The 15,626-nt window shown below is 33.1% G+C and overlaps 1 protein-coding gene across 4 annotated transcripts; it reads right to left on the bottom strand.

Moving 5' to 3' along the window:
* Positions 1 to 3,382: 3,382 nt before the first annotated feature.
* On the bottom strand, positions 3,383 to 14,753 carry LOC18593753 (putative disease resistance protein At4g10780). Of its 4 annotated transcripts, none has more exons than XM_088807971.1 (16): positions 14,618 to 14,753; positions 14,287 to 14,393; positions 14,006 to 14,081; positions 13,662 to 13,774; positions 12,933 to 13,022; positions 12,557 to 12,675; positions 7,949 to 10,893; positions 7,753 to 7,819; positions 6,429 to 6,728; positions 6,173 to 6,336; positions 5,582 to 5,645; positions 5,379 to 5,466; positions 5,230 to 5,286; positions 4,638 to 4,985; positions 4,025 to 4,548; positions 3,383 to 3,724 (listed from the first exon to the last, which is right to left on the bottom strand). In XM_088807971.1, exons 7-8 carry the CDS (start codon positions 10,888 to 10,890, stop codon positions 7,807 to 7,809), a joined length of 2,955 nt encoding a protein of 984 aa, XP_088664097.1. In that variant the 5' UTR covers positions 10,891 to 10,893; positions 12,557 to 12,675; positions 12,933 to 13,022; positions 13,662 to 13,774; positions 14,006 to 14,081; positions 14,287 to 14,393; positions 14,618 to 14,753; the 3' UTR covers positions 3,383 to 3,724; positions 4,025 to 4,548; positions 4,638 to 4,985; positions 5,230 to 5,286; positions 5,379 to 5,466; positions 5,582 to 5,645; positions 6,173 to 6,336; positions 6,429 to 6,728; positions 7,753 to 7,806. The 4 variants fall into 4 exon arrangements, with proteins under 4 accessions (XP_088664097.1, XP_088664098.1, XP_088664099.1 ...); XM_088807972.1 differs by having other exon boundaries at positions 4,025 to 4,179; positions 4,430 to 4,548; positions 5,230 to 5,466; XM_088807973.1 differs by having other exon boundaries at positions 5,230 to 5,466; positions 6,173 to 6,332.
* Between the last annotated feature and the right edge of the window lie 873 nt (positions 14,754 to 15,626).

Here is a 15,626-nt window from a genome sequence, read left to right on the forward strand (position 1 = left end):
GATCGTACGCACCGATGATTTCAATCTAGGCCGATCCCTGTTTACAAAAGGGAAAATGAGAAGGGTGTGAGTCTCATAGACTCAGTGATCATTGGCTCCGTGAGTATGGCATAGATGGGAAACAAGCAATAAGGTAGAGATTTTGAATAATAAAAATTGCAAGAGTAGATAAAAATATTTAATTCAAATGAAGATTTGTGCCTTATATATATAAAAGAAAATATCGAGAATCTCTTATAAGTCATAATCAACCATATTGTATATCAAATCAAATAAATAAACTTTTGTGCAGCGAGAATGTTAATAACCATTTTCAAACTAAATCAGTAAAATATCGTTTTAAACCTCGTGTTCATAAAAGATCTTTGCAGTCGAAATTATCTCATGTAATACTCAAATCAAATCAATAAAGTTGGACAAGCTCCCGCGAAACCAAATAGTAACCAGGGTTATACACAGTTCGCAAATCACCTCACATGCGAGCGTAAAGTTCATATAACAATAAATCCAGGGGAAAAACTGCAAGAAACCGTATAATTTTGTTTTCACCATGTAAGAAATAAAAGTCTGAAAACCCAAAGAGATTTTTGTCTCGAGTAGGAAATCAAATAAAATCTGTGGTCCCGCTACCACATAATAACCTTCGGAAGCCTCGCTCCACCGAATCCCACATGCCATGGCAGTCTCAACGATGTTGGCCGACATCGGAGAATCAAGCGGTCGTAACCGCGTAATCATCTGGTGGCCTAGCCATGCATACATATATCACAGGCCGTGGTCCCCACCACATCTAACCGCTCGTCGGCAACCCAAAAGTCCTCTAGCTAGAGCTCACTAGTGCACGAGGGTCACACTTAACCGAAGTGACAGTCGGCCTATTGTCGAATCTCTCGGTTTATAAAACCATTTTAGAAATTACTTTATGTCCTTGAAATCTCGTTTCAAAATTATTTCCAAAGCATTCAACATAAGGTATGATAAAATCTATCATTTTCTCAAAATGAATTTATGCATGAACTTCAAAACAATAATTTTTATGGTGGATAAGTAATATAACCATGACTGCACACTGCACAAATATAAGGCGCATATTTTGATGCAAAACAATGCGAAGGGCTTGTTTCTCGATTTTTAAAACTCTTTACATATAATTTATACATATATATATTCAAAACGATTTCTAAACATAATTTGCAACCACAATTTTCTAAGATTGTTACCAGCACATGCTATCCATAATTTTCGCGTTTAAAATAAATTATACGTATAGGTATATATATATTTACGAAAATTTTAAAATTGACACCCCCTACTCACCTCACAAAAACGGGATATTACATCACTATTGATTCTTACGTGTCTATAATTATTCCTACTTGCCGATCACATCTCACTTTGTTCGGCATGTCATCAATACAAGCTTTCCTAGCAACAATTCAAACTCAATATATTTAGTGCTCACTTTAACCTTTCGAAGTAACTTCCACCCAAACCCATCTTAATATTTTTATAATATTAATCATATTTACGGCAACCACAATCATTTCAAATCTACTCAATCATTTTTCAATTTTCATCCACATTATTCCTCCTTATTTCTTCCAATTAATATAACATGTAACTTAACACTTCCAACTAATTTATGTAAATAAATTCCTCCGACAACAATAATTCCTCACAATGAACTATTTTAAAATTTCTTAACTATATTTAAAACATTATTCATTCATCTCATATTTTCTTCTTTGCTTTAATCCTATGAGATATCATAAAATAATTTTTAAATATTGTATTAAAACAATTTAATTTAATTCATATCACCAACAATCTAAATTTAACTAAACAAGATAGACTAACCTCCAAATAATCCAATTTCATAACAAATCCAAAAAAAAGAGCAAAGCAATTTTTACCAATATGGGCTGAGTGGCCCAAATCTCCACCTTTCTTCTCTTGTCCTTTCTCTTCCACCTTGTTCCAGCCGGCCTTCTCATGAACCAGCACCGATGGACATCACAAGCTCTCTTTCCCCCTCACATCACCGGCGGCTTAAAGTTCCCTCTCTACTTCCACCGTTAGTTAGCTCTCTCTCTTTTTCCGCCAGCCACCACAACCCAGCTCTTTCTGTTTTCCTTCCTCCAAATTCCAGCAGTCAACACCCTTGTTTTCCCCTCTCAAAATCAGCTGCACAGCTCTTTCTTTCCTCTCTCAAAAATTAGCTTCTTTCTCCCTTTTATTTTTACTCCATAAATGGCTTCCTCCTTTCCCTCTTTCACTGCCGGTCACCTTTTTTTCTTTCTTTCTTCTTCTTTCTTTGGCTGGCCACTTTCCAGATTTTTTTTTCCTTTATCTCTCTCCTTGTCATCTCTTTTATTTCTCTTTCCTTTCCTTCTTTTTCTCATCCTTTGCCGACATCATCATCATCATCATCATCATTTCTTCTCTTCATGTGGCCGGCCCCTACTAACTTAATTCATCACTAAAAAAAATATATATTTTCTTAACTAATTTATTTGCCACATGTGTGGCTGCCCACTCCACCTTTGTTCTATTTATTTTATCTTTTTTTCTTTTTCTCCCATGTGATCAAAGTAAAGTAAAAAAAAAAAAATCATGCTTAATTTTCCACCCATCCTACCCTTTCATTATTCATCTTTTCTTTATTCATTTCATTTTATTTATTTATTTATTTATTATTATTATTATGAATAATATTTTAATATTATTTTATTTTAAAATTTTTTACTTGTCTTCTCTCGTCCCGAAATATATTATTATGTCTTGTTTCACTTTCAAATCACCTTTTAACGCCTTAATTCATTTTTTACGAAAATATTATTATTTTATTATTATTTTCATGTGTACAAAATATTTTACTTTGGAGCATTCCTTTACTCCTTTATCACTCTTTAACACATAAACTCGCATTAATTATTCCTTCGTCTTATCGAGACTGTTATGTTAATTATTATACGAGGGTACGGAGTGCTACACATATATGACATTAAAGGCAAAAGAACTTGACATAGGACAGGCAACAAGATCATGGATAACATTATCAATGATTACATTTCAGCATTCTATTAAGTTCAGGTAGCTAATACAAATAAGTGATGGCTTATCATGCAATTTTATTTTTGTTATGATGTGAGCATTAAATGACTCTTCCTCAATGAAACATCTAAAAACGCGCAGGACAAAAGAAATCTAAACAATTTACAACTGATAAGATTGCACAGATTTCTTATTTCTGATTTATATGAAGCTTCAGTGCGGTTATCTTGTTAATGCCTCTGCGAAGCAAATATAAACATCACCCACAAGTAGGCACTTGCAGGGCGCTAAGCTCAAACTGGGATTAAACCACTGGTATCAAAGCATAAGGTTCAAAACATATTGATCAATATCATATAATCAATTATCAAGCTTCTGGTACTGACAAAGTCATTTCATTTGTCGAAGAAGATACATGCTTGTCTGATGAAGATTCTTCTTCAAGTGGACTTTTCTAAAACAAAAAGTCAGGTTGCTTGGGTTGTAGCAGTTCAATTTCACTTCCCAACATCAGGAAGCACAGATGACATACTTAGCCAATCCTCAGATGCCATTGTACACATAAAAGACTAATATGGATGCATTGTATCATTGCTAAAAGATTGCAGCACTCTCCTAAGCATTCTTCAACAAGTTCTAAAGGACTGCCTTCTTTCCATAATCTCCATTCCTGTAGCAAATTGAAACCCTTTTAGGTTTTATCAGTCCAAGATAAGCAACAAAAATTTGAATATAATAATATCTTCTGAAGCTGACATGTTCAACAAGGTTGCCACTATAGTTGGATGGTAAAGCCCTCTATTTTTCTTCCCATTTATTATCTCCAGAAATAATATACCAATGCTAAAGACATCTGATTTTACTGAAAAAAGTCAATCAATAGCATATTCTGGTGCTGTCTGCAGAATATCATCAAAAGCAATAAATATATGAGGATTTGTAGACATTATGAAAATAAAGTGACACTTACTAAGTTTTACTAAGTTCCAACCAAACTTTTATTGTTCCCTTCAGATTGGTGTCCTCCAAAAGTTCTAGCCAGGCCAAATTCATCTCACTATCAAGCAGAATGTTACTAGCTTTGGGATCTCTCTGTATAATTCTTAGAGTAGTCCCCTAGTAATGCTGCAGATAATTTGCAAACGCTTAGACCAATTCAGTCCTTGACTTCTTATTTGATCTGGAAATTGGTAAGTATTCTCTTCATGTGTAAAAGGTAGGAAAAATATATGATAAGAGAAGCTATAAACCAAATTAAATTGAAAGGTTTTGAATGATTCAGACCAAAAATGGATGAGTCAAGGTTTCTGTTAAGCATGCACTCATAAACCAACAGTCTTTCCTCTCCATGAATGCAGCACCCAAGAAGACTTACAACATTCTGATGCTGAAGCTTGGCAATCAATTTTACTTCATTTTTAAACATGTTCAATCCTTGTCCAAAACTCTTCGAAGATTCTTCACAGCAATTCCTTGTCTATTTGCTAGTGTCCCCTGGAAAACAACATTTTTTAATGAGCTTTGATAATAAAGATAAATTCTCTGTACTTAAAGTAACTTCAATAATATGATGCAACTTTTACCTTATAAACAGTTCCAAAACCACCTTCCCCTAGCCTGTTGTCCATACAAAAGCTATCAGCAGCACAAGCTGTGATAGCAAGCTCAAATATTGGAAGCTCCATGTCTTCATCCTGTCCTTGATTTTCTTGATCATTTTCTTTATTGTTTTCTATTTCTCTGAAACAACAGTCAAATAGGCTTGGCATTCACCGTAACATATGCTAGGTTCTTATGCATTTTGATTGAGCCAGATAACTGAACAAAAACCTGATGTGGTTTCTGAGATCACACAAAACCACATATCCCAGCCATTTGCTTCATTAAAAACTCTTTTTCCACACCAATGGGCATTGGAGACTACTTATTTTCTGGAAAAAAAAAATTTTCAAATGAAATGGCAAAGAATCTAATTTACTCTTTTGAGAAAACTGCGTGTTGATGTAATAACTGACTATAAACAGCCTAAAAGCACAGCACAGTAGTGTTACAATCACTGCAGCAAGCTTCATCCTAGGATTATCTTTCAATTCTGTGTAATGAAATTTGATAAATAAAAGCATACATGAACCAAAAAAAAATACAATGAAAACAAGAGAAAATGTAGACTCATACCTGATTCTGAAGCAGATACTCTTAACATATAGATTCTGCCCTTCTGATTGAAATTGTCTGCAATCAATCAAATTACAAACCAAAAGGCGCAACCACTACTTCTTTAGGGAATTCAAGCTTGAATCCTTTAAAAAGGGAAAGTTGAGTACCATCACGATTCTCGTTTGAACTACAAAGTCCATATCTGTCACGGTAGTCTCTTGAAGCAAATGGAAAAAAGCATCCAAGCTAGGCTTTCTGCATTCCATGTGTAGTCTTGTATCATCAATTTGGTTCAGAACAAGTCTTGTGATCAATGATTTCTATTTGAGACATTTTGTATGGTTGACATATAAAATACAAATAGAAATACCAGGTGGGTAGATCATGCGTTCTTTTCATAAGATGATGTGATTGAATGACTCTTCATCAATGAACTGTACACAAAATGCAGCAGAAAACAATTTATAAAAATTGAGATTCCAGATAATTTGTATTTCTTAATTATAAGATAATGTGGTCGACTTCTATTAAATTTTTTCCAATTCATCAGCCATTTCTGACCGTTAGGCATTTCCATTAGAAGCACAAGTCCTAAGCATCAACTGGGAATACAATCACTTCATTATTTTTTATTGAAAAGCGATCTTATTAACACTAAGCCACCATGTCAATCAAAGTCTTTAAGCTGTTTGCTGAAGACTTCTGACTGATCTATCCAAACAAAACAAAGCTCTCTGCTTTTCTCCTAAAAACCAGAGTTGTAACAAAGAAATAACTGAAACTCTAGATCTCGTCAAGCATGGTTTTCTAAACCATTGTCCCAAGTTCGCGTGACTAACTTTAGACAAGGAAAATAAAACAGCCACAAACCATAGCACCACTTAAAAGGGTCCATAGCTAAAGATCAAACAGTCCGAAGCAAAAAACAAAGCTAAAGAAATGAACAGCGAGACAACAGGACCTGGATAACTGGGTCCATCAAACCATAGCTTTGCCTGCTGTTCCTCTTTTCTTCATGTCCTGAGGCAAGAGGAGTCAGAAAGCTGCTCAACCAGAATTTGGCAGCACTTCCTCCGAAAGCCTGCTGTTCCTCACATCCTTGTTCCCCTCCCCTGTCTCTCCTAGCTTAATAACATAACACAAGGCACAGTCTCATGAACGATATATAAAGAGAGTTTGTAGCACGAGAGATATGAGGAATCAACTCCCTAACGAACCTCTAACATTGATGTAGTTATTTCATTCTTCGAGAAAGATCCACGCTTGCCAGATGAAGAATCCATTTCAGGGGGACAATTCAGGAACCAAAAAAAAAAAAATCATGTTGTTTGGGTTGAGACAATTCACTTCCCAACATCAGAATCACAGATTACATAGTTGGTCTGTCCTCAGCAAGCTGTTGTAGACATAAAAGACCAATGTGGATGCATCATCGCACATCTGATAGATAGCAGGACACTCTTAATGAAATCATCAGCAAGCTCAACCGGCCTGCCTCCCTCCCATAATATCAATGCCTGTAGCAAATTGAGAACTTTTAATCATCTCTTAGCTCAAGATTAGTAAAAAAGTAAGGTTTCCACCATGATTTGGATGAGAAAACCCTCTATTCTTGGCAAGCAGACAACAATTAAAAATATTTGTTTATTATTTCAAAGAAATGGATTCGTTTATTATTTCTATCTTGTTGTTATTATTTTTGATTTTTTTACTATTTAATTTTAATTTTTCAAAATTATATTTTAGTAAAAACAAAAAAGCAAAGAAAATAAAATTTGGTTGAAAAAGAAGTAAATTGTCAAAATGCAATACAAGTTCTAACATTATTATATATATATATATATATATATATGAAAGGCAAATATATGATCTCATTTCTATAATAGCATTACAAAAGCTACCCTTTATGGGCAGCAGTGCAGCAGCACTCAAGGATGGACAGACCCCAATCCTTGGTGCATGCTGCCTCAAACATCTATAATCCCAACTCCGCCAGGTTGCACCTGGGGTGAACCACTTATCGAACCTGCCCCAATCCCTTCCTAGCAATAGGACACATCTCATGATCATCCCATGAAAACCTTAGTTTACAAACTTTATCTGTACAGCCATTAACAAGCACCAGTCACTCTGCTCTTCATCACACTAAAAAGCAAAAACCACCTCCCCTGCTTCCTGCCCCAGATACCCACTAAGCTCCCTGTTCTTGGCCTATTAGGCATAGGGCAGCAGCTACCACAGTGTTCTTCACGTTCCTTCTTTGTTTCATATATGAATATATATAAATATATATTTGTGTATATATATATATTTATGTATGTAAGTATTAATATGTACTTTTACATTTTAATAAACTTTTTTAATTGTTAATTTATAGGTTTCAGGGAAAGAAAATTAAGAAGCAGAAGTAAGAATAATGTGAAACATAATATGAAACAAAATAATTAATCCAAATATCAAATGAGGCCCCAATTCAAGATTCTAATTAAGAAAATGACCAAATATGAAGAACAAAAAAAAATTCAGGAGTAAACACTATACCGAGTCTAGTGGCTTGATGTTGCAGCAGTCCTTCAAAATTTGTTGATTAAAGGTTCACATGATATTGCTGTCATTGATAAAATTATTTAGCAATTATTTGCCAATGAGATAAATGAATAAAAATAAAAAAAGAATGAGGATGAACATAAACTCGGAATGTTTGCAGTTTTAACAAGAAGCAACAGGAGTAATTTACCAGGCATTGGGATTTTCGTCAACAAACATAAGGGCATAGCCAGGAACGGTATAAGAGACCAAGGTAACACAGGGAGAAAGGACATCCTTAGCATCAGGATGATCCCATTCCACGGATTCCCACCATTCCCCCGGGCCTACACAGAAGGTTTTTAGAGGAGGAGATGGTTGTCCATTTTCAACACGTCGAAGAGACAAAGGGATCCTCTTTACTTCTGGACAATCCAATATCTTGAGATTTTGGAGAGAATCTGCAGGAATCAAAAGTCCACCACTGGAAATGCTTTTCAATTTTGGTAAGGAACACAACTCTAATGATTTTAATTTGGGAAGAATAAATGTTGTTCCTTCTCCTTTGTGATTTTCTTCCTTTTCTTCTTCTGATGCTATTATTTCTTCCATTTCTTCACAATAATGGACTGTAATTTCTTCTAAGTTTTGGAGGCCCTCCGATAGCTCCACTGGAAACAACTTCTTAATCTTCGAACAAGAATACAGATACAATGTTTTAAGAGAAGAGAAGAAGGCAGGTGGTGTTGGAGCATGAGAGGTAGATTCAATTTCAACCGCTCCTCCTATTCTCACAACTTCACGCAAGTTGCGCAATTTCCCGAGGGTTAACTCCTCCATGTTGTGAAGTGCATTGCAAGACGATAATGACAAGTCAACCACATATTCTATCCCTTCACACTCCTCAATTTGACATATCTTCAAGTCAGTTGCCTCAGGAAACAAAAGAATATTGCTTAGACATTTGAAATCATTACACCCCTTAAAATGTAAAGTATGAAGGTCATTTGGGAGCACTATATCGTCACACCTCTCTATCTCCAAATTTGTGAATTCAACTTTTTTCTCAATTTCTTTGAAATTTGGGGAATCTCCAATATAAATATCCACAAGAGGTCCCACTTGAAAATAGAAATATGTAGGCCATTTACCTTGTGTAGACTCTGCATATTTCTTAAACTCTTGCATATCACAAAATGAACATGAAACATACTCAAGCTTCCTCAATTTGCCTACTTCTTCTCCCATTAGATGCAACCCTTTTATTATTAAACATTGGATATGAGAAATCTTTGAAAATATTCCTACTGGTAGCTCTTTTAGATTCTCTGACCACAAACAAAGATATCTGAGGTTTTCTAACATTTCTATACCAGGAGGAACCTCTTCAATTCTTGTACATGAAATGTCCAACTTTCTCAAAGCTTTGAGCTTTGCTAGGGAAGGCACATATTGTAACTTGTCACAATTAGAAAGTATCAATGCATTGAGATTTTCCATGTTAGAGATGGACTTGGGTAGATCCACAATTTCATTACCAGAAAGATCTAGAACTTTTAGTCCAAGCATGTGCTTAAAGAAAGATTCTGGAATCGTTCTTAAGCCACATTCATGTAATATCATGGTTGACAAATTAGGGCATTCAGGTGATATGTGAGGAGGAATTTTTAAGTTTGGATAATCCATTAAGGAAACCTTCTCAACACTCTCTGTCCATTTATGCTCATTTGGTGGTTCCTTCACCACAAACTGACGACTTTTAAGAAACAATGCCATCTCTCTGAAAGCATCATGCATCTTAACTGTTTCTCTACCAAAAACTGTACCTCTCTCTAACAAGCAACTATTTGCAAGCTTATTTAAAATGCTATAGCCTTTATCATACATTTCTTGTCTAGTCTCAAAGCCGTCAAGGAGTCCCTCATCTATCCAATTTTCAATTAAGTTCACTTTGTTGATTTCATAATCTTCAGGATACAAGGAGCAATATAAAAAACAATTTTGGAAATTTGGATCTCCCAAACAATCATAACTGAACTTCAAACAGTTTATTATTTCAATTTCCATTCCTTGATGCTTCTTTAATTCATTTAGTGCATTCCTCCACTCACAAATATCATGTACCCCCTTCATGCTCCTGGCTATCGTCACAATGCTAAGTGGTAAACCGTCACATTTCTTAACAATTTTGTCAACAATGTCTTTTAAATTTTGATCTTGTGCAACTCTAGGCCCCACATGATCTCTGAATAAGTTCGTGGACTCATTCTCTGAAAGCCGTTGCACTTGGACCACCTCACAACCCATAGACTCACAGACATGAATCAATCTACTAGTGAGTACAACTTTTCTTTCCTTACCTAGTGTTGGTTCAGAAATTCCCACATTTGATAGATCAAACCATCTCCAAACATCATCTATAATCAACACATACTTCTTTTCCTCCAAAATATTTTTTAATTGTGTTGCTCGTTGCGATTCGTCTTTTGGAAGAGATTGTTTCAAACTTTCTGCAATATGTTTTTGCAATTTGAAAATATTCAATTTTTTTGATACGGTGACCCATATCACATGATCAAACCGCTTATGCTCCAACAATTGATTATTGATATCCTTCATGATGCTAGTTTTCCCTATGCCACCCATTCCACATACTCCAATCATTTTAACCTCATCACTCATCAAATACTCCCAAATTTGCTCTTTTACAGCGATTTGACCTTCTAGTTTTGGTGTTGGTAACATCACTCCGGGGGTTGGAGGCCCATCAACTGCCACACCGTCAGGGAAAATACCTTCTCGCTGAATTTCCTGTACCCTTGCAATCATTTTACAAACAAATTTTCCAAGACGACCACGGAAGAAGTATGAAACAGCACCGAACTTGGTTTGAATTTTTTCCATTTCAATGTTTACCTTTTCTACAGCTTTAAACCAGTTCTCCACTTGTTTCTTCACCACTTTTCCTTTACGAATCTCTGCTTCCTTTTTCAATACGAGGTCTTTCTCTTGATCATTTAAATTATCCACTTCTCTACAAAGATCATTCATATGTTCTTCAAGTTTCCGGTGATGATGTATGCATCTACAGATTGAACCACCAGAGCACTTTATCACTTCAAAAATTGGCCCTATAAGCTCCATATAAGCCATTCCCTGTAGTGTAATAAACCAACATAAATTACGTCTCCATATGACGTAAGTTAGTCCCTCCCTATATTAAAATTCTACATTTTTCATATAATATAGAATATATTAGAAAAAAATGTTACTAAATAAAAAATTTTCACCAATTCTTCTAAAGAAAAAAAAATAATGTTTTTGAAAACATTATTAGAAACAAGAAGTTTTTCCATAATCTTTGAGTATAATAATTACAGTTTTAACACTATTCATATATATATATTTATATATATTATTCATTTTCCCCTTATAGAACCATAGCAAATTCTTGAATATATTATATCTATATATGGTTCCTAGCTTTGATTATTACAACATTGATAAAAGAATGAGGTAAATAAAGAATCAATCTAATATAAATATATAAATGACAAAATTTTTGATAAAAAAAAAGGAAACGATTTTATATTGATAGTGCATTTTTCTAACACGCACTACAATAAAATTGAGTTTTAATCACATTTCTTTAAGCAACATATATTTTTTGTATAGTGAAATTTTAAAAAGTGCAGTTATTTAAACTTTTAGTTTCATTTTTTTCACATCTAGTAACAATATGAAAAAGTGCAGTCTTTATTAGTGTATGCAATTTCTATGGTTACATTTTATTCATAATGTATCTAAAAATTTATATAGTAAAGTTAAATCTACAAAAGTGTTCTAAAATGTATAAAAAAAGTGTTATTAAAAATATTTTAAGAACACATTTTAAATATATGATGTCTTAAGTCAAATTTGTTGTAGCAATGTATATATATTAAATAATTGTTATGTATCAATTAATCAATGCAGGATGTAATTTTAATATTGGAAAACTAAATTTACTACATTTGATTATTTCCATTTATACATTTTACACATTTAATATAAATTTAAATTAGATTCGGTAAGAATTTCTAATTATTTGCCTAAATGAATTGCTAGCATAACTCAAACAAAAGAAAAACTTTATAATATTAAAATTTGCATTGATTTCCTTGCATTCCTTTCTAATTGTTTCACATAGCTTTTATTGGCTATTATTTCTATTAATTTGTTTTTTTAATAATTACTGTAATTTGATTTTTTCATACTTATTACTAATTTAATTGTTCGTCAACAATTTACATTCAAAATTCAAAATTTACCTTATATAATTACTTCTAATTTTAGCCTTATAAATATGAGCTGTAAACCTTTCGACTCTCTTGGTACATTTTAGTTAGAGACTAATGTTACTTAATTAATTTAATCCTTTTTTTCCCATGCATTTTGTCTACTCATGTTTAGTTTCTATATTTCCTCATCCCGATTCCATCATCGAAAGTTAATTTATTCTTTTTGTTTATCTCTTTGAATTATTCAATTTATTCTATATATGTATTATGTCCTCCTTTATTTATTATTATCTGGTAATTATTTTTTTCAACCTCCTTGATGAATTATTCAATTTCTTTATTTTTTGAGTAAATTGTTTTACTGTATTCATATTTGTAAATTTTCAATTGTGGATTCTATAATCTAACCATTAGTAAGGAATAATATATCTTTTATTTTGATAATTAAAACAAGAAAACTTTTAAAAACAACAATATATCTCATAAAGACATTTGAAAAATAATTGCAAGAACAAACTGAGAATGACGATAAAAAACACCTGGTTTCTTCTTCAAATTATTTGGAAAGATGAAGAGCAGATGTCAAGTAGATGAGTCGCAAATTAATTCCTTTGGCTCCTTGTTACAATTTTTTTTTTTGTGGAAAATAGCTGCTGTACTGAAAAAAAAAAAACAGGAATCAGTACTAGTTAAAAGAACGAAAAGCAGTAGAGTTATAAAGATGAAAATCTTATTCACTAAAGTTTTTGAAATTATTCCTATTTTTTACTCACTACAATTATTTCAGCCTAATTAAGAAATGAAAGCATGTCAAAGAAAGGACCAAAAATATCGAAAAATGATGAAATTATGTTAGAAGGCATATGATTCAAAAGATTAAAAATTATAATATAAAGGAGTAGACAGTTCAATTACCTGGATAAGTGAGGCAATGAGTTGGTACTTCTCCTATCCTGAGAGAGTACTGATTAAATTTGTGGAAGAAGGGAAGATTAATAATATCTCCTTCCAAAATTTGTGAAGAAAAGAGCAAAATCAGATGTCTCTGCTTGCAAAATCTTTTATGAAAAAGAGATCCCTATGAATACTAAGAAAATGTAGGCAAGTCAATGCAATGAGGACTCTGCAGGAAACCAAAGTAAGATGAAATGCCCAACTTGTTTACTGATTTTTCTTTCTTTGTCTCAATTCAATGAGGGTTTTATATATTTTAAAGGGGCGGAGGCAACTTAGGCTACTTATGGGATTTAAGTAAAGAATCACAAATTTATAAGTTTCATGGTACTTTGGCTAATCATGATTTATTTCCCCATTTCCCCTGTAGATGACCATCACAAATTATTGAATATTAATTACAGCATTACTCAAAGAGGAAATCGAAAAACAGAATCCAATTTGCAATAACAATAAACATCAGAGACCCCAAAAATTATTAATTAATTTTTTTGAACAGTCCTAAAAATTTTCAATTGTGGATTAATATAATCTATATATAAGTAAGGAAGCTTGTGATATATCTTTTTGATAAGATAATTAAAACAAGAAAGTTTGTGAACACATCAATATATATATATATATATATTCCCAAAAGACATTTAAATAATTGTGGGAATAAAATAGAGAGTTGAATGACATTCAAGATACCTGGTTTTTTCTTCAAATTATTTGGAAAGATGAATCCCAAAGGTCAATTAAAATGATCCACAAACCTCCTTGGCTCTTTGTTAAACACAAACTTCTTAGGCAGAAGAAACAAACTGGCATAAAATTAATTAGGAAAATTAGTAGTGTAAATAAAAGTGAAAATTTAATCTGCTAAAGTTTCAGAACTATTCCTTTTCAGTTTTCACTCACTATGATTATTTTTCACCTAATTAAGAGAACAAAGAAGCAAAGTAATTATGTGGAAGGAAAGATGATGAATTTATGTTATAAGTTTAAGATTCCAAAGAATATGAGCCCAGAGATATATTTTATGGGTTAATTACCTGGTCAAGTGAGCCAATTAAGCTCTATCCTTACAGGGTCTCGGTTGAGTTTGTGAATGACGGAAACCCACTTCTCCTTGCAAATTTGTCAAGAAATCAAGATCTTCAAAATTATCCTTTATGAGAAGAAAATGAATTATAAAGAACATGAACTATTGAAAAGTGGGCAAGATGGATATTTATATGGAACTTATGTTAAGATGGGTTTGTGTTATAAGGTAAGAATCTGATTAATTAATGTTATCAAAGATGAAAACAAATCATAAGCATAGACAGCTTACCTAGTTCAGTGAGGCAGTGAATTGATACTTCTATCTTCAAAAGGTCTTTAATAAATTTTGGGAAACAAGCACAGTGAAGAAAAATAACAGCAACAAGCAGATGATCTCTGTGAGAAGAAAATCAATGAATTGTGAAGCTAAAAAGAATTAAAATTGGGCAAGTCAATGCAAAGTCATAGCAGAAGTTGTGAGGTAACTTTCCTTGAAGCCGTTTCACAATAATGCAAATGTGAATTGAAGAAAAGCTGACAAAGTAGGACTGAATTATGGGGCCACTTGTCCTACTCTCTACCAAATATAAACGTAAATCACACAAGCATAAACAGTTTACCTGTTCAGGGAGACTGAAAGGGAGACTGTAAGCTGATAGTATTATCCTCACAAGGTATTTATTAAATTTGGGAAACAAGTACAGCCAAGAAATATAGCAGCAACAAACAGATGATCTCCGTGGAAGGAAAGATGACGAATCTAAGATTCCAGAAAACACGAACTCAATTCTATATTAAAAAGTTCAATATAAAGCTAAAAAGAAATAAACTTGGCAACTCAATGCAAAATTTAAATTATTTTCAACCTAATTAAGCAAAAAAGAAAAGGAATATGAATAGAAACATAAATTAAAGAAAATAATTGGAAGCATGACACAAAACAAAGAACCAAAATAATTACGGTGAAGGCAAGATGATGAATTTATAAAAAAAAATTACCTGGTTCAGTGAGGCTGTGAAATGATACTTGTATCTTTACAACGTCTTTGTTAAATTTGGGAAGTTAACACACTCAAGAAATATAGGAACAACAAGCAGATGATTTTCGTGAGAAGAGAATTAATGAATTGTGAAGCTAAAAGAATTAGAAGCTGGCAAGTCAATGCAAAGTCGTCGCACAAATTGTAAATTCACTTTCCTCGAAGTTGTTTCACAGTAATGCAAATGTGAATTGAAGAAAAACTGACAAAGTAGGACTGAATCGTGGGGCCCCTTGTCGTACTCTCCACTCCTCCATTATTGTCCTTAAGCAAACATGAATTTGACAGATGCGCTTTCAAATATTCTGCATCAATAGACTTACTACATTAATAAAAATTTATAATTTAAGAAGAGAATTAGTTCAACCAAGAAACTGAACAATTCTTCTCTTGTTACTGATAACAAAAGTTTGCTTATGCACAGAATGAAATAGGTTATAATCTAAACTTTACTCCATTTTATAAGTGTTTGATGGAGCTTCAGCATTCACCATACTCGAATCAGCGGTTTCCACTGAAGCAACCTGATTATTATAGTTTTTTGATTGGTTTTCCACTCAATAGTCATATCAGATTACTATGTATAGCC

The sequence above is a fragment of the Theobroma cacao genome, chromosome 7, assembly GCF_053813885.1.
Source record: "Theobroma cacao isolate CCN51 chromosome 7, ASM5381388v1, whole genome shotgun sequence".
NCBI lineage: Eukaryota > Viridiplantae > Streptophyta > Magnoliopsida > Malvales > Malvaceae > Theobroma > Theobroma cacao.

Bases quoted from the DNA above. Each gene is read 5' to 3' on its own strand.
- LOC18593753 (XM_088807973.1), bottom strand. From the start codon at position 10,890: ATGGCTTATATGGAGCTTATAGGGCCAATTTTTGAAGTGATAAAGTGC.